General features: G+C 36.3%; 1 protein-coding gene across 11 annotated transcripts in view; it reads right to left on the bottom strand.

Moving 5' to 3' along the window:
- Positions 1-21,793, bottom strand: part of DGKB (diacylglycerol kinase beta) — a 945,456-nt gene that overhangs the window by 124,796 nt on the left and 798,867 nt on the right. Inside the window, exon 24 of one of the 11 annotated variants that reach the window (XM_045052435.1) lies at positions 11,215-14,274. The exons of the other annotated variants lie outside the window; for them this stretch is intronic. Coding sequence (XP_044908370.1) covers positions 14,198-14,274 — 77 coding nt within the window. The 3' untranslated portion in view covers positions 11,215-14,197. Of the gene's footprint in view, positions 1-11,214; positions 14,275-21,793 lie in introns of those variants that run through there. 11 annotated transcript variants of the gene reach the window in all.

A 21,793-nucleotide genomic window follows, 5' to 3' on the forward strand; every position in this document is an offset into this window, starting at 1 on the left:
GTTTCACCAGTATCCTTTTGTGTGTGTTCTGGTGCCAAGGGGATGGAGTAAAGGCAAACTATGAGTTTCCAAAATCTAACAATATTATGTTTCGTATCTGGAACAAAATCCCAACATTTTTCTGTGAGGATAAAGAAAGCAGAGATATTCTTGAGCTCTTACCTATTTTGGTTATTGAAAGATCATGCCTACAACCATATTAGTTCGTGTGTTAGTGATGTAGTTATGTATCTTCCGTCCTCTACTTTCCTTGATACTTTGATTTAAAACAAGTAAATAAGCATACAGTGCGATAGGTTGAGGTGATCTAATTTAACCTGATTCGAAGGGCAGCAATAAGACTACAAACCAAATAACTTAGTAATCAATTATGTCATTATGTATTATCTCTCATAAACAACACAGGATGATAGTATGTTTATTTGAAGAATTACCTGAATTAGTGGTCTGTCAATTTAAAGAACTAAAAAAGACATTTGTGCAAGTAACCTTTTAGTAATGGGATCAGATTGGAAAGGTGTTTGTTCACAGATTCTCAATGTTAAAGGTGTTTAATTGTGAAAAATTCTATACACACACCAGGCATTACCATTACTATATATATATATATATATATATATATATTTATATATTTATATTTATATATATGCATATATAAATTATATCTTGGAAGAAATATCTCATATGATAAAAGAGGAATGTGTTTTCTAAATCTGTATAAACTATGAAAGAACATTTAAAGACTTAGGTCAGAAAAACATTTTCTGACCACTTTTCTGTTGAGATTTATGTCCTTGAAGAAGCTATACACTCAATTACTTGACAATTACATTGTGTAAGAGTTAGCTTCCTCTACCATAGTGTTAGAACCTCCTTAACTATACCTTTTGTCATTGTCGATCCACTTTGTTGTTTAAATCAGATGTCATCCATGACTACAAACAATTTCTCTCTGATCCATTAGTGTCTTCATATAACAAAAGCAATCCCATAAGAATCAGGAAATGTTCATAATGTAGACTGTTGACTTTAACTATTTAACAATTTGACTTACTTCACAGAAATTGCCCTAAAGACAATAGGTTCCAACTGCAAATCCCATTCTGAATAATCAAGGATTTAAACAAGAAAGAAGAATATAAAGTTTGCAGATTGTAGTATTGAGGAAGGATATTTGCAGGGGTAAATGGAATAGCTGAACAAAAGAATGTCTGTGATAATAGTCAGGATATCTGGTGTAGCAGGACCAGAAGTGAAGGTGTTGTAACCCAGTGTGTGCCCCACTATGAGTTCTAAATCCATAACAAGGGCCACAATTTTCCTCAACACTACATGTAATGATGTGTTGGCATCACTTCAGATGTAATGGCAGAGTAAGGGCATGAAGGTGATGTGCATGTGTATTTTATGTATTCAGATTGATTGCTTTATACTCATAGCCAATGCATGTATATCAAAAACATGGGGTCTCTGGTTTATCATACTGTTGTAATGACTATAGGCTGGAATGCTAAGTTTAAGGATGATTTAGGATCTTACTATTCTGGTTAGCATAGTTTAATGGTGGGTCTTCATGTGATATGGTTTCAGAGAATAGATTTTAATTGAATGACAACTCTATAAACAAATGCTGCAGATGTATCCATTGGCTAAGCTCATCCCTCTTGTTTTGAAAAGGTATGTTTTAAAATTGTACAGACATGTTGCTAGTAAATGGCTCTAATCCTTTCTTTCTTTCCTTCTTGCTCTTGTTCTCTTTCATCTATTCATATGGAGGCATGTGTGTATATATTCAAACCTATTAGTAATTTCTCACTGCACCCACAGATAATAAATATGACAATATCGAGAATTATTTTAAAAATTTTGCTTTCAGAATTATTTTTCAGGGTGATTTAAATTACTGAAAGCATATTTATATTTCATGATTTTATGGAAGACTCTACTAGACTTGAGCAGCTACGTCTCTTTTGGATGGGAACTTTCCTCTTGATAATGTCAAATCTTACCGTCATATACCCAATCAGAATTTTCCTACTAAAATGCAAAACTCAAGTCCCTTCTTACAAAAAGTCTTCAGTGATTCCTACTTATCCAAAATTCAGATTTTCTGGCATGGCATAAAAGATTCATTATGAACTGATTCGCCTCTACCTGCCTTTTATTGTCTTTATCACTTGATACTTTTGCTCATTACCTCAATTTCTCCCTCAATACTGTTTCTGCCTGGAGGGATATATATGTGTGTGTGTGTGTGTGTGTGTGTGTGTGTGGGTGTGTGTGTGACAACTTCAGTTTCTTCTACTTCAAATGGCCTTCTCCACTGGCCTAGATTAATTTCTCTTCGTTGTTTAAAAATCAGGGGCATAAGCTATCAGCATGGAGTTTGCTTGGGATTCTCTCTCTTGGTCTCAAAATAAACAAATGAACTTAAAAAAAGAATTTAGCAATTCTTTTATTTTTAAGTTTATTTATTTGGAGACAGAGAGAGTGGGGAAGGGGTAGAGAGAGAAGGAGAGAGAGACAGAATCCCAAGCATGCTCTGCACCGTCAGTGCAGAGCCAAACACAGCGCTCAAACTCAAGAAACTGCGAGATCATGACCTGAGCCGAAACTGAGAATTGTACGCTTAACCAACTCTGAGCCACCCAGACACCCCCAGGCAATTCTTAATAGCACTTAACAAATCTAAAATGCCAACGATGTCCTGCCAGTAACAGATTAGAAAAATTCCACAAGTTTCGAAAAACATCTCCAAAGCTAGTTCATAATGATGATGAGGCTAATCAGATTTTAGGACAACATAAATTTTAAGTAACAAAATAAATTGTCATTTCATCATGTCTTTTATGGTATGTGAATATCTAATTTTTCATTCATAGAAAGTAATTTCTTCATTCTTTATAAATATAAATGCAAGAAGTTCTGAAATCTTATTCACAATTTTAGTTCCTAGCCTCATCTACAGTGCTATACCTATTAGTATACAAAAATATTTTGTTTTTTAATATTCAAAAATTAGATGATATAAAGTTGATATTACTGTAAAATTGATAGATGAAACTTTATTTTTTTTAACTTAGCACTATTATATGTAATCTATCCCTGCTAAGAACTACAGGGAATCACTAAGAATCACTAAGAATCACTATTTGGTGACAGAATTTTTTTCCATCGATGATATCACACAGCTTCCACATTCCCTATATAAAAAGGGAAGTAAACCTGGTCATCATTCTTGTTGAATTGTAGAACTACATGTTTTCTTAAATCCCTTCCACTCCAATCAAATGAACATCTTTAATAGGTAACATTTCTTGATATTTCTACTTTTTATCAAGAAGTATTTTTTGGTTAATAATGACACAATACAGCATGAGCTGAATGAATTATAGCAGATCCACATGATATAATGTTAAATACTACAGAAATCCTATCTTAAAAATATATCCGTGGCATGAGGTAAACCCCCAGGTAAATTTTAAGTGAAAATTGTAGTTTTGCAATATTATATACAAACTATCATTCCAAATTTGTGCTATATATATCTATGTGTATACATTAACAGAAACATTACTGAAAAATACACATTAAATTATTAGAAGGTTTATGTCCAGATCACTTTACCATAAATTGTTCATAACTTTTCTTTGGTAATTTCCAGTATTATACAAATATTAGTCATTAACATTTGGAGAGTATTATATGCTGGTCACTTTGTTAAAAACTTTCCTGATTATCTCAGTTGATGCAACAACCAAATGATGTAAGCACTATTATAATATCCATTTTACACATGGACAAACATAATATTTATCTTTTTTACAGTTTACTATTTTGAACTTTTTTTAATAATTTAAAATTTTTTTTAACATTTATTTATTTTTGAGAGATAAACAGAGCACAAGTGGGGGAGGGGCAGAGAGAGAATGAGACAGAATCTGAAGCAGGTTCCAGGCTCTGAGCTGTCAGCATACAGCTGACGTGGGGCTTGAACCCACAAACTATGAGATCATGACCTGAGCCAAAGTCAGACACTTAACTGAATGAGCCACCCAGGTGCCCCTTTAATCATTTACTTTTGAGATAGCATGCAAGCGAGCAAGGTGCAGAGAGAGAGAGAGAGAGAGAGAGAGAGAGAGAGAGAGAGAAGCCTGATGCCGGGCTTGAGCTCACCTGAAGCAGGGCCTGAACTCACAAACCATGAGATCATGACCTGAGCCAAAGTCAGATGCTTAATCAACTGAACCACCCAAGTGCCCCTAGAGTTTACAAATTTGAAAAAAAATAAATTGGAAGGTTCTACTCCTAAACATTACTTAGCCCACACCTTCTCATTTTGCACCCACACAGACCATTATTGCTTTATAGTGAATCAAGAATAACTTGATTTAACCCTAGTTCCTAATATATGCATTTTATTGATTCACCCATATATGTTCACCCTGCCCTAAATGAGTCCTAAAATGTATTGCCATTGCACAGGTGCCACAAGATTGAACAAGACATGAAACTTACTAGCTTGTCAAAAGGCAAATCACTGATACATTGGACCACAATTACTGCCAAAATAGAGGGGCTAAAAAGTGCTAATGGAGCAAACTAGTGGGGGAAGGATGTAGTAAGTAAATATTTCAGAGAAAAGTCCCTTTCTACCGGGTGGGTGTTTAAGCTACTCATCCTATTCATCTTTCTTGAAGGCATTCTAAGTACAAGAGACTGAATAAGAACAAGAACTAAAATTAAATGTACAAGGGGTTAGCAGGGACCAGGGAAATGTTATTTTCAAAGAAGAAAGTCTCACAGACCACTTTGAGGATGACATATCAGTTGGCTGGGCTCACTGATGGTTGTACCACAGTGCATCTTATAATTCATGTTGTATATTAAGTAGACATCAATATGTGCCAAAGGGCAAATATTAAATGCTTTTTTATTTTGGAAATCAATTATGATACATATTTTTGGAAGGTACATTTATATATGTGGGAAGATGTTACATAAATAATTTAGAGAAACAAAGAACATATTAATGAGACAAATTCACATTTAGTATGTTTGAGAAATCTTTGAACTTAACAGCCCTAATAGTTGTCAGCATTTGTGGGGCAGCTTCAAATACTTACATATCACATCTTTGTGTTTAAAAAATTTTTTAAAGGAGACTTTATGTTTGAAACTTCCTTTTCTGTATTACTAGTAATTCTATGCATCAATGGACTAGTATAGGTTTTTGCTGTTGTTCTTTTTTTAAAATTCCCTTTAGAAGGTGACAGCAATTAGATGCTGGAGACCTCCTTGCCTACTGACCCACAAAGTATGCAATGTCAGAAATCATTATTTATAATTAGTGCCAGGGCACAGCCGAGCATTCTCTACATCCACTGTGGGAAGCTCTTCATGAAATCTATCTTATATAACACACAACACCTGTGAGCAAGCTTTTCCCAGAGCTGTGTGGTATTACTTCTATCCATCCAAAAAGTGTACTTCACTGAGCATTGAGGCATAATACTTTGGAAGGACAGAGTACATGTAAAAGGGCAAACTGAGGAAACAATATAGCTTTACATGCTGGCATGGTGACGATATGAACTTTATGGTAACCAGGCCTTGGAAAATGAAAGGATAATGAGAAAGCATTGCTTGAGAGCTAATGTCTTGCACAAAACATGGGAGTAACCAGGACTTGGAACTGGATTTCAGAATCTCCTAGGGTAACTACTGATCTTCAAAAAGGGAAAGATGTCTGAATTTGGAATTGGGTAAATGTTCATACCTGAAAAAGTCTGCTTATACCTGACTTAAACCACTTACATATTTCATTGCCCTAAATTCTCCTTTTTTGCAGTCCTTTAAGTATGTTTAAGACAATTTTTTTCAGATGTTTCTGGTAGGAACTGTTCATAAGTTCAATAAACATTAAATGCCTGGATAATTTCTGAGATTCCAGACTGTGTTTCAATAACTGCAGTTATAAATACATAAGCATATTATAACTTAACATATTTTAGTTATTATTAGAATTACAAAATAATGTGCCAAAAACTGAAGACAATGTTAGAAAAATGTTTTAATGGACAAAAAGACACGACCAATGTAAATTTTTCCTCATCTGCAACCAACATATTAGCCACTTGTGCCCATATATTACTTCTCCTACTCATCACATCTCTGCATATAAAGTGACATATTCACAGAAGAACATTTAAAAAACATGCTCATTTTTGGAATGTGGGGGGTGAGAGAAAAGTAGGACCATGTGATCTCTACCATCTCTTTCAGCAATAAAATTCTGTGACTATGGTCTAAAATATGACATTTTTGTCCATTAAAAAATTCTGGGTACAAAAATAGACATCTAAATCAATGGAACAGAAGAAAGACCACAAAAATACACCTACATATATATGGTCAATTAATCTATAACAAAGGAGGCAAATACAATGGGGAAAAGACTGTCCTTTCAATGAATCGTGGTGGGATAAAAGAATAAAACTGCACCACTTTCTAACACAATACACACACACACACACACACACACACACACACACACACTTCAAAATGGATTAAGGACCTAAATGTGAGACCTGAAACCATAAAAATCCCAGATGACAGCACAAGCAGTAATTTTTCTGACATTGGCCATTAGCAACGTTTTTTTTTTTTTTTTAGATGTCTCCTAAGGCAAGAGAAACAAAAGCAAAAATAAACTACTGGGACTACACCAAAATAAAAAGCTTTTGCACAGCAACGGAAACTACCAACAAAACAAGAGTACAACCTACTGACTGGGAGAAGATACTTGCAAATGACGTATCTGATAAAGGGTTAATATCCAAATACATAAAGAACTTCTACAACTAAACAGCAAAAGACTCAATCTGATTTAAAAAATGAGCAGAGGACCTGAAAAGACATTTTTCCAAAGATGACATACTGGTGGCCAACAGACACATGAAAACAAGTTCAACATCACTCATTATCAGGAAAATGAAAATCAAAACTACAATGTGGTATCACCTTACACCCGTTGAAATGGCTAAAATCAAAATGACAAGAAGTGTTGGTAAGTATGTGGAGAAAAAGGAACCCCCGTGCACTATTGGTGGGAATGTAAATTAGTATAGCCACCGTGAGAAGAGTATGAAAGTTCCTCAAAAAAATTAAATACAGAAATACCATGTGATTCAGTAATTGCACTACAGGGTATTTACCCAAAGAAAATGAAAACACTAATTCAAAAAGATATATGCACCCCTATATTTATTGCAGCCTTATTTACAATAGCCCAGATACAGAAGCAACGTGTGTCCATCAGTAGACAAATAAATAAGGAAAATGTAGTGTGAACACACACACACACACACACACACACACACACACACACACGGGAATATTATGCAGCAACATAAAAGGACAAAATTGTGCCATTTGAGACAACATGGATAAATTTAGAGGATATTATGCAGAGTGAAATAAGTCAGAATGAGAAAGATAAATACCATAAGATTTCTCTTATATGTAGAATCTAAAAAAATACTCAAACAAAAAGCAGAATCAGACCCATATAGAAAACAATCTGGTGGTTGCTGGGGGAGAGGGGTTGTCAAAATGGGTGAAGGGAAGTGGGAAATACAGGTTTCCAGTTATTGGATGAATAAATCATGAGAATAAAAGGCTAGGTAGGCATAAGGAATACAGTCAATGATATTATAATAGTGATGTAATGGGATAGATGGCAGCTACACTTAAGATTAACAGCATAATGTATACATTTGTCAAATCACCATGTTGTATACCTGAAGCAAAAGTAACATTGTGGTTCAAGCATATTCAAATTCAAAAAATTTTAAAAAGCAAACAAATGGGTAAACAAACTTAGATATGCCCATACAATGGGATTACTCTACAGCAATAAAATAAACTACTGATGCATACCACATTAATGAATTTCAAAATAATTATGGTGGATGAAACAGGATATTTGGAAATACCAAAACAGATTTTATTAACTTCTCCTTATGGTAGAATATATTACTCAGACTCTGAAATTCAAATATGGCATAGAATAAAAGGTAGCTTTTGAGTATGTTATGCTATGTCTAACGAAATAAAAAGGGGAAACTGTAGGTTTTAAGGCTATATTAGTTCCTCTACCACCTGTTCTTTTTAGATGTTTTAATGGTTTCTTGGGTTCTACATTTCCGTATTTCTCTTCTGTTACGGTTAGGCTGAAGTCAACAGAGTAGAGTTTGTGATGCCACCTTTAGTTACATCCAATTTTTTAATGGCAAATCTATACGAACTTGTAAGTTGTTCTAAAGGTCTGTCACCATGGTTGGCATCCAGTAGATGCACAGTGAAAATTTGCTGAACTAATATTTATTTGCCTGTGGTTGGCTTTTACCTATTTCTATTGCATGGTTTATATGACTAATAAAGAAACCGAGTCACTATAAAAACCTGGTTAGTGTCCATGGTTAATGTGGTATTACATTTTCAAATGGAATATGCTAACAACTGCTAGACTCAATCAGAGCTTTTAAGAGAAGACACTGAGTCACTATAAGCACCTGGTTAGTGTCCATGGTTAATGTCGTATTACACTTTCAAATGGAATATGCTGACAACTGCTAGACTCAATCAGAGCTTTTAAGAGAAACACCTTCTTAAATTAGGAGATGGAGTAGTAGTGTCAGTAGAACAGAGAATGGTGAGCACAGGAATCTTTGAACACATCACAATCCTGGAACAGGACCGTCTAGAACTTAGTGTCAAATTGTTGTTTAATATGGCACTAATATGCTTAGGTAAAAGTCATCTTAAAAGTTTTAATTCAACAGATGGGTATCCTGTACTCACAGAAGCTACTGTGAGGTATATTTAAAAGATGAGAATTTTAGATTTAATTATACCCCACGATATTATCTCACGTCCACACAGGTCTTAATGGGATACACTGGAGCATATAATGGAAAGAAAATGCAGAGGCAACTGAGGCTATGTCACTTCAGAAATAATAATGGTTTCCTTTTCAAGGAATTTTCTTAAGGTTCTTATGGTTCTTAGGTTATTGGGATCAGAAAGAGAAGTGTCAAATACTATGTTAGAGAAGGTCATATTTGCAAGCTTATAAGAAATGGTACCTTGAACTTCCTGAACTGGTTGGGAACAATTTGAGTGTGTTAGAATTCTTGACATTCCGTAAGTGAGGCCAATCTCTGAGTTTTTATATAGCTCTAGAATTCTGTGGCTTGGGAGATAGAGATTATGAGATATTTATTTCTGCAGTAAATTTTGGCCCCACGACTATGGCACATTTTATACACTGAGTTCATATACGAATTCAAATTCCTAATTTGAAAAGAACTCACTCAGGTATTGATTGTAAATATGTATTTTAGTAGTTAGGCCTAATTGGTAATTGCTGTAATTAACTTTTGACCAATTATACATTTCCAGGAATAAAGTGCCCTTTGCACTGTTATCCACTATCCTCTTCTATTTTCTTCCTTGCAACTTCTTTCCTTCTTTTCTGTATTTTCCTTCTCTGCATCCACCTTATTCACACCCTTCTTTCAACTCTCTTTACCTTCATCATTTTTTCCTTGTAGAGCAGTGAAGGCTGGCTTTGGTTGTTAGTCAGACTCCATGGGCAATTCCCTCAATGTTTTCATTGTTTACACAGAAGCATCCAAATGTATAGCAAATACACCAGCTTGAAACCTCCCCACCGACAGACGCATCCAAACAGGAGGTTTCTTGATGTCTTCTGGTAGGTCGGTTCTGTTCTGCTACCAGAAAGAACAGCCTACACCCATATGCACTGTTGCTCCTGAATGCAAGGCCTACATTAGCATCCACATGGGCTGGGTCTCAGCCAAAACTTAGCCCTTAGCACATACAGTGATACCAAAAGATGTGACAGTGACAGAGTTTTGGAATACTGTTTATAGCATGCTGTTCTTTGGCACAGTTCTTCAGAATCTAAGAACAGATTTTTCCTAATTGTCCCAAGTCACACTGTTTATTATAGAAATCAGACTTTTAAGATGATTATGGATTTGAAGGCAATTGATCAACTCAATATTAAACTCAATATTTATTGTAGATCTTTTGGAAATTGTTTTAAAATGTTGCAACAGAGACTCATGCTCAAAAAAAACCCCACCTAATTTATAGTATTTTTTCAGAGTGGGGTGAAAGGAATATTAGCAATGGGATAAATACAATAATCCTTGACTCTAATTAGGGAAAAACAGTGAAAATTTATCCGTAAAAGTAAGTTGCTTAAGAACTGAAGCAAATATATTTAAATACACTTCACAAACACAGGCAGTTTGAGCAAAAATGTTTTTGCATAAGTATCCATTTATATTACACATAAAATCCTGTTTAAAAATTAAATACTTCATATCACTTATACACTCTATTTTGATTATGATAGATATGGGCTAATAACACATTAAATCATTAAATATTTTTGTTATAAGTGATTTGAAAGAGTAATCACAAATTCCTAAGTCACAGGAATATGCCATAACAAAGAAGGATAATACCATTAAGAAATCACTGTCTTAGCTTAGGTTTAAAAAATATCCCTTCCTTTGTTTAACACTGTACTTTGAAAATAAAATGATGCAAAAATAAATATGAAAACAGCTAAAAAATTATCATAAGAAGTTCTGTAAGGTTAGTGTTATTAGAGAAACAGATCTTTAGTTTATTCTAAGCAAATATCATTTTTTTAATTTAACATTTTTTAATTTATTTTTGAGAGACAGAGTGACTGTGAGCAAGGGAGGGGCAGAAAGAGAGAGAGACACAGAATACAAAGCGGGTTCCAGACTCTCAGCTGTCAGCACAGAGCCCAGTGTGGGGCTTGAACTCATGAACCACAAGATCATGACCTGAGCTGAAGTCTGAAGTTCAACCCAGTGAGCCACCCAGGCACCCCTTCTTCTTCGTCTTCGTCGTCTTCTTCTTCTTCTTCTTCTTCTTCTTCTTCTTCTTCTTCTTCAATTTTTAAATGTTTATTTATTTTTGAGAGACAAGAGAGAGAGAGAGAGAGAGAGAGAGCGAGCGAGTGGGGAGGGGCAGAGACAGAGGGAGACACAATCTGAAAAAGGCTCCAGGCTCTGAGCTGTCAGCACAGAGCCCAATGAGGGGCTCAAAGCCACAGACAGTGAGATCATGACCTGAGCCAAAGTCAGACACTTAACAGATTGAGCCACCCAGGTGCCCCTGGGTGCCCCTCTTAAGCAAGTATCTTGAGAGGCAATGAGACTTTATTTATCTGATATGATTTTTGTCAAGAAAACACAGCTGTATTTTTCTGTCCTTTATGTTTGTTACTCTAGGATGGTTCACCTAAACTACAAACTCATTAATTGACACTCAAGAAATATATAAAAACAAATGCTATTTCCTGGTGCAAAATGTATATAGCCCTTTTTAAAAATCGGGCATAAACTGCAACCAACATGGAACCACCAGTGTGGATGATTTGGAACTACCTCCTTGCTCATTCTCACAGGCACACTGCAAGAAAGGAAGACCCTGGACTAACCTTGAAGCCCAAAGGGTGTAGGTGAAAAGGTCTATGCCTTATTCCAAGCAGGCAAATATTTTTAATGCATTGCATTCTGGGAAAGTATTTTGGAAAACATGAATGAAAATTAAATCTCATTCCTCTTTGTGAAGGCAAAGAAAATGAATCCCATAGACTGAAGGTTTATTATTTAATCTGCAATTTGAATAGTGTAAGAATGACTCCTCAAACTTTACTTTTGGCCTTAGAAAACCTATAAACTGTGAGATGAATGTTCTGTCAGTCAAGAAAGGCTAGGCTATTTCTGTTTAACAAACAACCCAGTGTCTTGGTGGCTTACAATCATAAAGTTGTATTTTTCATTCATGCACATACCCAAGATGAGGTGTAAGCTGGCTACACATTTCCTTTAGTCTATCTGGAACAATCCTAGTTCTTTTGACAGGGGGAGGAAAGGGACACACCAATTACCCACTGGCTCCTAAAGGTTCTGCCCAAAGGAGATGCCAACTACTTCTGCTCACAACCTATTGGGCAAAGAAAGTCTTCGTGGCACACTGGAGGTCAATAGGTTAAATGAGGAAATATAATCCTTTCTCTCATCAGAAGAAAGTATTTATAAACAATAGTCCAGCTTACTAGAGACAAAATCAGGGAACATAATTCCCAGGAGTAACATAAAGGAATTGCCCTTACTACAGACTAAAGTAGAGAATGTTGGATTGACAGGCATTTGGATGGACTGTGACCTCCTGGTCAAGCAAAATGACCACAAAACCAGATTCATTGTACCAACCCTTAAGTATCAGGGAAGAAGTGCCAAAATATCACGTTATCTAAAAGTAGACAAATGATGTCCATTGTTAAGCATAGAGCAATGAAACAATAAGTAATTTCCTAACTTGTAAATTCAAGAAAGTTCTTTATTATTGGCCTAGGTATGGAAAAGAATTTATGTCTCAAATAGCCATAAGCTTGAGGTGAAATGTCTCCTAAAATGTATCTTCTCAGATTTGGGCCCTTTTCTTCCTAATCTTATATTCAGGTTGGTTCAGGAATCCTGAAACTTCCTCAGAGTAAATTCTCCAAACAGTTTTAAAAGGAATCCATACTTTTGGGGACCCAAAGACCTAAGCCTAATGGAAGGTTGAAACTCTTTCTCTGCCACTTTTGTTTTAATGAGAAAATATTTCAGTGCAATCACTTTTGCCAGACCCAGATAAAAGGTCCAATTTAAAAATTTAATTCTCAGAAAATTTTTGTAGATTTTGAAATAGTAAATAGCAGGAATACTTCCAGGTGAATTATTCAATGTAAGCAGAAAATTCTGCCGTCACTAGTAAAAATCACAAACCTTTTAAGTAGGCAACAAAGATACTGTTGCCCTAAACATTTTGCTTTTCTAAGCAGTAGGCCGTAATGTCATTTTAGACAACAAAGCAAACATTGGCATAGAAATGCAAGAGCTAATCTCAGGAGTTTCAGATAGAGTAACTTCTGGAAATTGTTAGTAGCATCTACCATTTACCTCCTTTTCAATTTTTTACAAAAGAGGCATAATCTCTGAGGGCCAAGTGCTCACTTCAGAAGTTTGAATGTTATGTTTATCAGTGCTACAGAAGGCAGTGGAAATTATGACAATTTATCTGTTCTGTTTCTGAAAAGTCATTTTAGTCGAGTATTTTTTGTTTTAAAGAAATAATTGTTAATGTTTTGGGGACAGATATTAATTACAGTGTTTAAATTCAAGAATCCCTCTCTGTGAGAAGTTCTCATTCACTGCATTTTCATCTATGGTGGATACGACATGATTCATTTATGTTGTCTTTTTTCCCTCCTGCTGGGTCTTCCCTCGCAAAATGGCGCTGCACCGTCAGCAATGACTCAGAATGAGGAACATGATGAGGCTGCCTTTCCCACAGTATTTATGTGTGTTCAAGCTGTGAAAAGTGTCACGGCAATACTCCTATTCTGTGTCAGCCGAACTCTATCTGATCATATTCATATCTTGAATTGACTATAATTTAAACCTGGCTATTTGGGTTTTTTTGTTTGTTGGTTTTTCGTTTTTTTATAAACTGTCACAAAATGAAAGGCATATTTCAGTAGTGGTTTGGGACCCCTAAATAGGAAGCCAATTTTTAGACAGATCTATACCATTCCCTCTTTGGGAGTATCAATCCTTAAAATAGCAGGTGAGAGTACATTTTATTAAATGGATCATTCCAATTCAGATCCTGAGTGGTCTTACTTATGGATGAATTGTGTTGCCATCCCAAGAAAGCCATTTAACCTTTCTGAAATGAGAGGCTTCTGGTTTTGAAGCATCCAGTGTTCTGGGCTTTCAGATGGCTAAGAGAGTGAGAAAACTCAAGTAATTGTTTGTAAATCATTCTTAGGATGAGAGAGAGAAAAAAAGAAAAAAAAACCCAAAACTTCAGGGGATACCTACTGACATGTTCTTTAAATATATTTAAAAATATTTTTCTTTATATTTTATTGGAGACATTGTGGTTTATTGAATATGCATATTATATTTTAATATATACAGTATGCTTAGCAAAATTGCCATTATTGAGTAGTTTGGAAATAAGACTTCTTTTATAAATTTGTTCACATAAAAATAGGAAAACTCCTCAGAAATCATGTCAAGAAAAACAGTTTACCTGAGTTTGCAGGTGCATGATAAAAATATCCCAGTGCCCAGCTTCTATTTGTACCTGCCAAGATGAAGGCAAACAGGTAAAACTGTGAAATATTCCCATGGTTTCTGTGTTTTCTTCCATCTTTGGTCACCCTTCTTTCTTCACAGAATAGGAACTAATATCTTATGCCTTTGGCTGATGGTTTCTCCATATGGTGGTGCCACTATTGTTATTTAAAAAAATACTATGTAAGGTGTGTTCAACAAAGAGACTTATGGAACAGAAAGAAAAAAAATAAAAAGAGAACACATCAATTATCTGTCATTTCACCACCCAAAATAGCTGATGATAACATATGGTTTGGCCTTCCAGTGATTTTTCTAGGTCTATTCCTCATCTCTACCTAGGCTCCCTTCTCTTTCCTATCTGCATACTTCTTCTAAGTGATATCACCCTTGTGTACTTTTAAAAACTCTCCAGTTTAAAATCTTCCATGGCTTCCTACTGCAATTTGAATAAATTTCAAAGTCCTTATGATGTTCTCGTGGAGTTTTTCTTTCTATATGACTTTGTACAGTCTGGTTTGTCTTCTCTCTTCCCTTTCATCAATTTTCTATTGCAAAAACAATTTGTTTCAGCGATAATTTACACAGCCTTAGTGACTTAAAACAACACTTTTTTTTTTTTTTAATCTTCCACTTCTGGAGGGCAAAATGCAAAATGGGTCTCATTGAGCTAAAATCAAAGTGCTGATAGTGTGGGTTCCTTTCTGGAGGCCCTCAGAGAGAATCAATTCCCTGCCTTTTCCTGTTTCTAGACACCATCTGCATTGGTTGGCTCATGGCCCCCTTCAAGACCAGAAACATTGGCCAAACTTTCTCAGGCTATCATCCTTCTGATTTTCTCTTTTCTACTTCCATCTTCCAATTATAAGGACACTTGGGAGTACACTGGACCCACCCAGACAACCCAAGATAATCTCTTTAAAATCAGTTCATTAGCAACCTTAATTCCATCTATACCCATAATTCTTCCTTGCTATGTAGCAACATATTCATAGATTCTGAAGATTAGGATGTGGACATCTTGTGTAGAGGGGGTAGAGTGTGGTATTCTGTTTGCTATACTTCCAAACATTCCATGGAGAGTCAAAGAAAACTCATCGATACCTCCAATATCATCAAGTATGCAGATCATGGTGGCCCAGTGATAGACACTGTGATGTGAAGAGTGCCATACTGTGTGCCCAATGAATTAACTGAGAATTTGGAAATGGTGGAATACTGCAAATGAGAAAGTATAAGTGGTGAGAAGGACATTCAGCTAAGGTTTATAAGGGATAATAAAAAGACTTGTTTCATGGTACCGACATCCATTTACTTTGATTTACTAAATAGGCACTGTTTATTTTTCTTTTATTTGCAAATAATATCTTGGGAAACAGGTGATATGTTTTATTGGCACTTGGGAAGTGGTTTCATAGCTGTCGACACAGCTGGCCAAAGATGAATGAAAATCTATTATGGAACAGCCCTGGGAATATGGTAACGAATAAGACCCAGGACTAGCTTTCACCAGTTTAATGAGGGGATCGCACAGGTGATCACTAAGGAAGAACTTTCACATAAGTTTCAGAGGTTGTTACTGAAATTCAAGAATTTAACCAGGACACCTAAGCTCTGGATCAGGGAGGTTCCAGATATCTTTCCAAATGGAGATGACCAGCTGTTAAGGGAGGAATTCTGACAAAGGGAAAGCTGTCAAAGGGTATTCTTTTTTTGTTGTTGTCATTTTACTCCCAAGAGCTTCATGAGAGAAATAATCTTATTTCTCTTGATCATCATGGTTTCCTCAGCATGTAGACTAGTTGCTGGTACACAGTAGGTTCTACACACATATCTAATGTATATAGGAATGATCATATGCTTATAAAAGATGCATTTTTCTTTATTAAAAAGACAATAGTGAATAAACTTTTTGGTAGCATATTTTGCTTTCAGTTATAAATATGTCACTATCATTGTCTGATCACATTTTGACAATTCAATCCCAAATAATTGCTTCTTTAAGCAGGCCTTTCTATATTAGAGATCCTTTTACACTGGTCACCTCCCTAATATTTTGTCACCCTTTCTTTTTTTTTTTTAATTTTTTTTAACATTTATTTATTTTTGAGACAGAGAGAGACAGAGCATGAACGGGGGAGGGTCAGAGAGAGGGAGACACAGAATCTGAAACAGGCTCCAGGCTCTGAGCAGTCAGCACAGAGCCCAATGCGGGGCTTGAACTCACGGACCTCGAGATCTTGACCTGAGCCGAAGTTGGCCGCCCAACCGACTGAGCCACCCAGGCGCCCCTGTCACACTTTCCTAAGGAGCATACATTCTACTCCTCATTTCAGAAGTGTTGTCTACTGAGCAAGTATTAATAATTTGTTCTGTATTTGTGATTACTGAGCCAAAAGAAAAACTAAATTAAAACAAAACACCAAAAAAAGTCCCTATTGTTAGAACCATAGGGACAAAACATTTGAAATGGCATAGTTATCTATAATATGGGACATATGGTTTATTATATTAGTATAACAACTAGTTGCAACACACTTAGAAGACTGTGTAATTAGACTTTTATGACTGCTGAAAGAAATCTACCAAAAACTACAAAATAGCTCTAGTGTAATTTCCAAAGTCCATCAATATTTTGAAATCCTATGTGATATAACAATTTCCTAACAAAATTAACTCAATAAATGATTATTCCTATGTTACATGTCACCAATGTTTCATAGGTTGCCATGTAACAGCAAAGTGTATCTTCTTCATCCTATTTCACTTCTTTCTCCACAAATGATTATTATAACTTTTTTAAAAAAATTTTTAATGTTTATTTATTTTTGAGAGAGAGAGAGAGAGAGAGAGACTGTGTGAGTGGGGGAGGGGCAGAGACAGAAGGAGACACAGAATCCAAAGCAGGCTTCAGGCTCTGATCTGTCAGCACAGAGCCTGACATGGGGCTCAAACTCACAAACTGTGAGATGATGACCTGAGCCAAAGTTGGACGCTTAACCACTGAACAACCTAGGCACCCCAATTATGATATTTCTTAAATGGCTAGTGATTCATGGATTGGTATACACAGTGATACTATTATACTCATCCAGTGTAACATTTAGTCCACATTTTAAATGACTGTGAAAATAGGGTATCAAAATGGATAAGAAAATAAGACCCATCTATATGCTGGTTACAAGAGACCCATTTTAGACTTAAAGACACCTGCATATTTAAAGTAAGGGGATGGAGAAACATCTATCTGCTAATGGTTGTCAAAAGAAAGCTGGAGTAGCCATACTTATATCAGACAAACTAGATTTTAAAATGAAGACTGCAACAAGGAAGAACAACATTACATCATAATTAAGGGGTCTATCAACCAAGTAAATATCTATGCTCCCAATGTAGAAACACCAAAACATATAAGTCAATTGGTTACAAACATAAATAAATTAATTGACAACAATACCATAATAGTAGGGGACTTCAACACCCCACTTACAGCAATAGACGGATCTTTTAAGTAGAAAATCAACAAGGAAACAGTGGCTTTGAATGACACACTGGACCAGGTGGACTTAACAGTTATATTCAGAACATTTCATCCTGAAGCAGCAGAATAAGCATTTTTCGTGAGTGCACACAGAATATTCTCCAGAACAGGTCACATACTGGAACCAAATCAGTCCTCAAAAAGTACAAAAAGATTAAGATGATACCTTGCATATTTCAGACCACAATAATATGAAATTCAAAATCAATCACAAGAAAAGAATTTGGAAAGGCCGTGAATACTTGGAGATTAAAGAACATCCTACTAAGGAAACGATGGGTTAACCAAGAAATTAAAGAGGACATTAAAAAGTACATCGAAGGGGCACCTGGGTGGCGCAGTCGGTTAAGCGTCCGACTTCAGCCAGGTCACGATCTCGCGGTCCGTGAGTTCGAGCCTCGCGTCAGGCTCTGGGCTGATGGCTCAGAGCCTGGAGCCTGTTTCTGATTCTGTGTCTCCTTCTCTCTCTGCCCCTCCCCCGTTCATGCTCTGTCTCTCTCTGTCCCAAAAATAAATAAACGTTGAAAAAAAAATTAAAAAAAAAAAAAAAAAAGTACATCGAAGTTAATGAAAATAAAAACACGGCAGCCTAAAACCTCTGGGATGCAGGGGAAGTATATGGCATAAGAGGGAAGTATATAGAAATCCAGACCTTCCTAAAGCAGGAAGAAAGGTCTCAAATACACAACCTAACCTTATACCTAAAAGAGCTGAAATGAGAACCAGAAGTAAAGCCCAAAACCAGCAGAAGAAGGGAAATAATAAAGGTTAGAGCAGAAATCAATGATATCGAAATCAAAAAAAGAGAACAGATCAATGAAACCAGGAGCTGTTTCTTGGAAAGAATTACCAGAATTGATAACCCCCCAGCCAGACTGATCAAAAACAAAAAGGAAAGGACCCAAATCAAATCACAAAAGAAAGAGGAGAGTTCACAACCAACATAGCAGAAATACAAACAAGAATAAGAGAATATTATGTGCAATTATATGCCAACAAATTGAGCAATCAGGAAGAAATGGACAAATTCCTAGAAACATATAAACTACCAAAACTGAAACTGGAAGAAATAGGAAGTTTGAACAGACCCATAACCAGTAAAGAAATTGAATCAGTAATCAAAAATCTCCCCAAAATCAAGAGTCCAGGGCCAGATGGCTTTCCAAAGGAATTCTACCAAACATTTAAAGAACAGTTAACACCTATTCTTTTGAAGCTGTTCCAAAAAACAGAAGTGGAAGGAAATTTTCCAAACTCATTCTACAAGGCCAGTATTATCTTGATTGCAAAAACAGACAAAGACTCCACTAAAAAAGGAGAACTAGAGGCCAATTTCCCTGATGAACATGAATGCAAAAATTCTCAACCAGATACTAGCCAACTGGATCCAACAATACATTAAAAGAATTATTCACCAGAATCAAGTGGGATTTATTTCTGGTATGTAGGGCTGCTTCAATATCCACAAACCAATGTGAAACATCACATTAATGAAAGAAAAGATAAGGACGACATAGTCCTCTCAAGAGATGCAGAGAAAACATTTGGCAAAATACAGCACCATTTCTTGATAAAAACCCTCAAGAAAGTAGGGATAGAAGGATCATACCTCAAGATGCTAAAAGCCATATATGAAAGACCCACCTTTAATATCATCCTCAGTGGGGAAAAACTGAAGGCTTTCCCCCTAAGGTCAGGGACAAGACAAGGATGTCCACTCTCGCCACTGTTATTCAACATAGTATTGGAGTCTTAGCCTCAGCAATCAGACAACACAAAGAAATAAAAGGCATCCAAATCAGCAAGGAGGAAGTCAAACTTTCACTCTTTGCAGATGACATAATACTCAAGGTGGAAAACCTAAAAGACTGCACCAAAAAGCTGCTAGAACTGATACATGAATTAGCAAAGTCACAGAATACAAAATCAATGTACAGAAATCATATGCATTTCTTCTATACACCAAAATGAAGCAACAGAATAAAAAATCAAGGAATCGATTCCATTTATGATTGCACTAAAAACCATAAAATACCTAGGAATTAATCTTACCAAAGAGGTGAAAAATCTATACATTGAAAAGTATGGAAAACTTATGAAAGAAACTGAAGATGACACAAAAAATGGAAAAACATTCCATGCTCATGGACTGAAAGAATATTGTTAAAATGTCGATACTATCCAAAGCAATCTACATTTTCAATGCAATCGCTATCAAAATAACACCAGCCTTCTTCACAGAGCTAGAACAAACAATTTGTATAGAACCAGAAAAGACCCCACATAGCCAAAGCAAACCTGAAAAAGGAAAATCAGAGCTGGAGGCATCACAATTCCAGACTTCAAGATGTATTACCAAGCTGTAATCATCAAGACAGTATGGTACTAGCACAAAAACAAACACATAGGTCAATGGAACAGAATAGAGAACCCAGAAATGGACCCACAAACATATGGCCTAGAATTTTTGACAAAGCAGGAAAGAATATCCAATGTAATGACAATCTCTTCAGCAAATGGTGTTGGGAAAACTGGACAGTGACAGGCAGAAGAATGAACCTGGACCACTTTCTTATACCAAACACAAAAATAAACTCAAAATGGATGAAAGACCTAAATGCAAGACAGAAAGCCATCAAAATCCTAGAGGAGATGGTCGCCTGGGTGGCTCAGTCGATTGAGCATCCGACTTTGGCTTGGGTCATGATCTCGCGGTCTGTGAGTTTGAGCCCCCGTTGGGCTGGGTGCTGACAGCTCAGAGCCTGGAGCCTGCTTTGGATTCTGTGTCTCCCTCTCTCTCTGCCCCTCCCCCGCTCATGCTCTGCCTCTCTGTGTCAAAAATAAATAAACATTAAAAAAAAATCCTAGAGGAGAAAGCAGGCAAAAATGTCTTTAACCTCAGATGCAGCAACTTCTTACTCAACATGTCTCTGGAGGCAAGGGGAACAAAAGCAAAAATGAACTACTGGGACCTCATCAAGATAAAAAGCTTCTGCATGGTGAAGGAAACAAGCAGCAAAACTAAAAGGCAATGAACCGAATGGGAGAAGATATTTGCAAATGGCATATCAGATAAAGGGTTAGTATCCAAAATCTATGATGAACTTATCAAACTCAACACCCAAAAAACAAATAATCCAGTGAAGAAATGGACAAAAGACACGAATAGACACTTCTCCAAAGAAGACATCCAGGTGGCTAGTAGACACATGAAAAAATGCTCAACATCACTCATCACCAGGGAGATACAAATCAAAACTAAAATGAGATACTACCGGGGCGCCTGGGTGGTTCAGTCAGTTGAGCGTCCAACTTCAGCTCAGGTCACGATCTCGCGGTCCGTGAGTTCGAGCCCCGCGTGGGGATCTGGGCTGATAGCTCAGAGCCTGGAGCCTGCTTCTGATTCTGTGTCTCCCTCTCTCTCTCTCTGCCCCTCCCCCGTTCATGCTCTGTGTCTCTCTGTCTCAAAAATAAATAAATGTTAAAAAAGAAAAAAAAAATGAGATACTACCTCACACCTCTCAGAATGGCTAAAATTAATAATGCAGGCAACAAGAGATGTTGGTTGTTGGCAAGGATGCGGAGAAAGGGGGACCCTTTTGCATTGCTGGTGGGAATGCAAACTGGTGCAGTCACTGTGGAAAACAATATAGAGGTTCCTCAAAAAAAATTAAAAATAGAACTACCCTATGAGCCAGCAATTGCACCACTAGATATTTACCCAAAGGATAGACAAGTGCTGTTGCAAAGTGGCACATGCACCAGAATATTTATAGCAGCACTTTCTTTCTTTTTTTGTTTTGTATGGCACATTCCATCAAATTTTATTTATTTATTTATTTATTATTATTTTTTTCAATATGTGAAATTTATTGTCAAATTGGTTTCCATACAACACCCAGTGCTCATCCCAACAGGTGCCCTCCTCAATACCCATCACCCACCCTCCCCTCCCTCTCACCCCCATGAACCCTCAGTTTGTTTTCAG

This window comes from Felis catus, chromosome A2 (genome assembly GCF_018350175.1).
Source record: "Felis catus isolate Fca126 chromosome A2, F.catus_Fca126_mat1.0, whole genome shotgun sequence".
In the NCBI taxonomy this organism is placed as follows: domain Eukaryota; kingdom Metazoa; phylum Chordata; class Mammalia; order Carnivora; family Felidae; genus Felis; species Felis catus.